At 33.0% G+C, this 1,650-nt stretch overlaps 1 protein-coding gene across 1 annotated transcript in view; it reads left to right on the top strand.

Annotated features, from left to right (window-relative positions):
• Positions 1-1,374, top strand: part of LOC119613503 — a 1,769-nt gene extending 395 nt beyond the window's left edge. Inside the window, exons 2-3 of the mRNA XM_037969529.1 lie at positions 1-38; positions 455-1,374. The exon at positions 1-38 is cut by the window's left edge and continues 73 nt beyond it. Of these exons, the coding sequence (XP_037825457.1) occupies positions 1-38; positions 455-1,311 (895 nt within the window). The 3' untranslated portion in view covers positions 1,312-1,374. The remainder of the gene's footprint in view (positions 39-454) is intronic.
• Positions 1,375-1,650: the final 276 nt, after the last annotated feature.

Below are 1,650 nucleotides of genomic sequence, written 5' to 3' on the forward strand. Positions count from 1 at the left end.
TCCTGATAACCATCACACAAAATGCTTTACACAAATTGGTAAGTATAAATTTGGAGTTCAAAACCTTCTCCACCCATTACATAATCTGAACAATAATCTTTATTCTGAACTATAACATAATTTTTATTATGCCGATATATATATATATGCATATATTATCTAGTCTGATGTCAAAGTCTAGTTTAGAGTACGAACTACATTCTACTTAATATATACATATATAGACTATAAAAAGTCTGCAATCTGGACTATAGTCTATACTAGGGTTTGCTGTCTATAATCTAGTCTAGAACTAGACTAGTCTCTACTATGGACAATAGTCTAGTCAGGGTCTTCAGTAACTAGCCTGAATTATAGTCTAGACTAGAGGCTGGACTCATATAATAGTTGAATTTGAAGGTTAATTTGACAGTTAATTCCATATTACTAAAATGTCTTAATTATTTTCTCCTAGACACCAGTGGCAACATAGAAAGAGGCTGCAAAACCGACGATGAAGCCCAAAATTGTAAAGCCGAAAATAATTGCATTATTACTGATGAGGAAAAAAACAATCAATTTATTTGCAAAAAATGTGATGCAACCGATGAAAAGTGCTCACAAACCGATATGAATATTAACGATCTAAAATACAATCAAATCTGCGAAGAGGGTATTAAGAAATGTTTAAAGAAAGTCGAAGAAAAACTTGTCGTTAGAGATTGTGCCACTGAGACTGATATCATCAAATGTACCGATGCAAATGTCTGTGAAATATGTGACAGTATCAATTGCAATTCTGGTATATATCCTAAAAAACGTATCATTTGCTATCAGTGCACTGGTAGCAGCTGCCTAGATGTTACTGCTGATAATATAGTTTACAAGGCCTGTACTAATTACGAAGAGGACGATCGATGCTATACCATAGCCAAGAGTGAGACCGACATGATACGTGGTTGCAAGTCCGATACCAAGGATAATCCATGTTCTGACGCTGCTGTGGGTTGTGCCTATTGTACCAGCGATAATTGCAATAATCTAAAGTATAAATATGAACAAAAGCTCAGGTGTCATCAGTGCACCAGTGACGATCAAGAAAACGAATGTTTCAAAACTCAAACTAGTCAGGTATTTGAGGAATGTGAAAATGAACTTTTTTATAATGAATCCGAATACTGTTATCTCCACATGAATGATTCTACAATTGAACGTGGTTGTCTTCAGGATCAACCCTTACTAACCGTTGACAATTGTCATGATGACGAAAATTACATCTGCTATAAATGCAACCATACCAATGGTTGCAATAGTAAGGAGAAATATCCCTAAAAATAAAGACAATTCTCAGTGTAATGTCGCTTTTTCCTATTAAATAAAATTTATGTTCCTCACAAAATAATTTTAAAAGAACATTTGAATTATTACTTTACTAGTCCATATATATTTCCGAAGAGATTAAAAGCATAAGAAATCTTAGCGGAATTGCTATAGGTTTTAAAAATTTGCTCCACCATTAAAAATTTAAAAGAATGCTTTCTTATTCCCGACTAAAGTCTAGTCTATAATCTAGACTACAGACTATATTCTGGTCTATAGTCTAGATTATAGTCTAATTTAATATCTAGTCTATAATCTAGTCTATAGTATAGACTATAGTCTAGTCTATAA

Source organism: Lucilia sericata, unplaced genomic scaffold (genome assembly GCF_015586225.1).
Source record: "Lucilia sericata isolate MDLA Ls3-8-SP2 unplaced genomic scaffold, ASM1558622v1 Contig002159F_arrow, whole genome shotgun sequence".
Lineage (NCBI taxonomy): Eukaryota > Metazoa > Arthropoda > Insecta > Diptera > Calliphoridae > Lucilia > Lucilia sericata.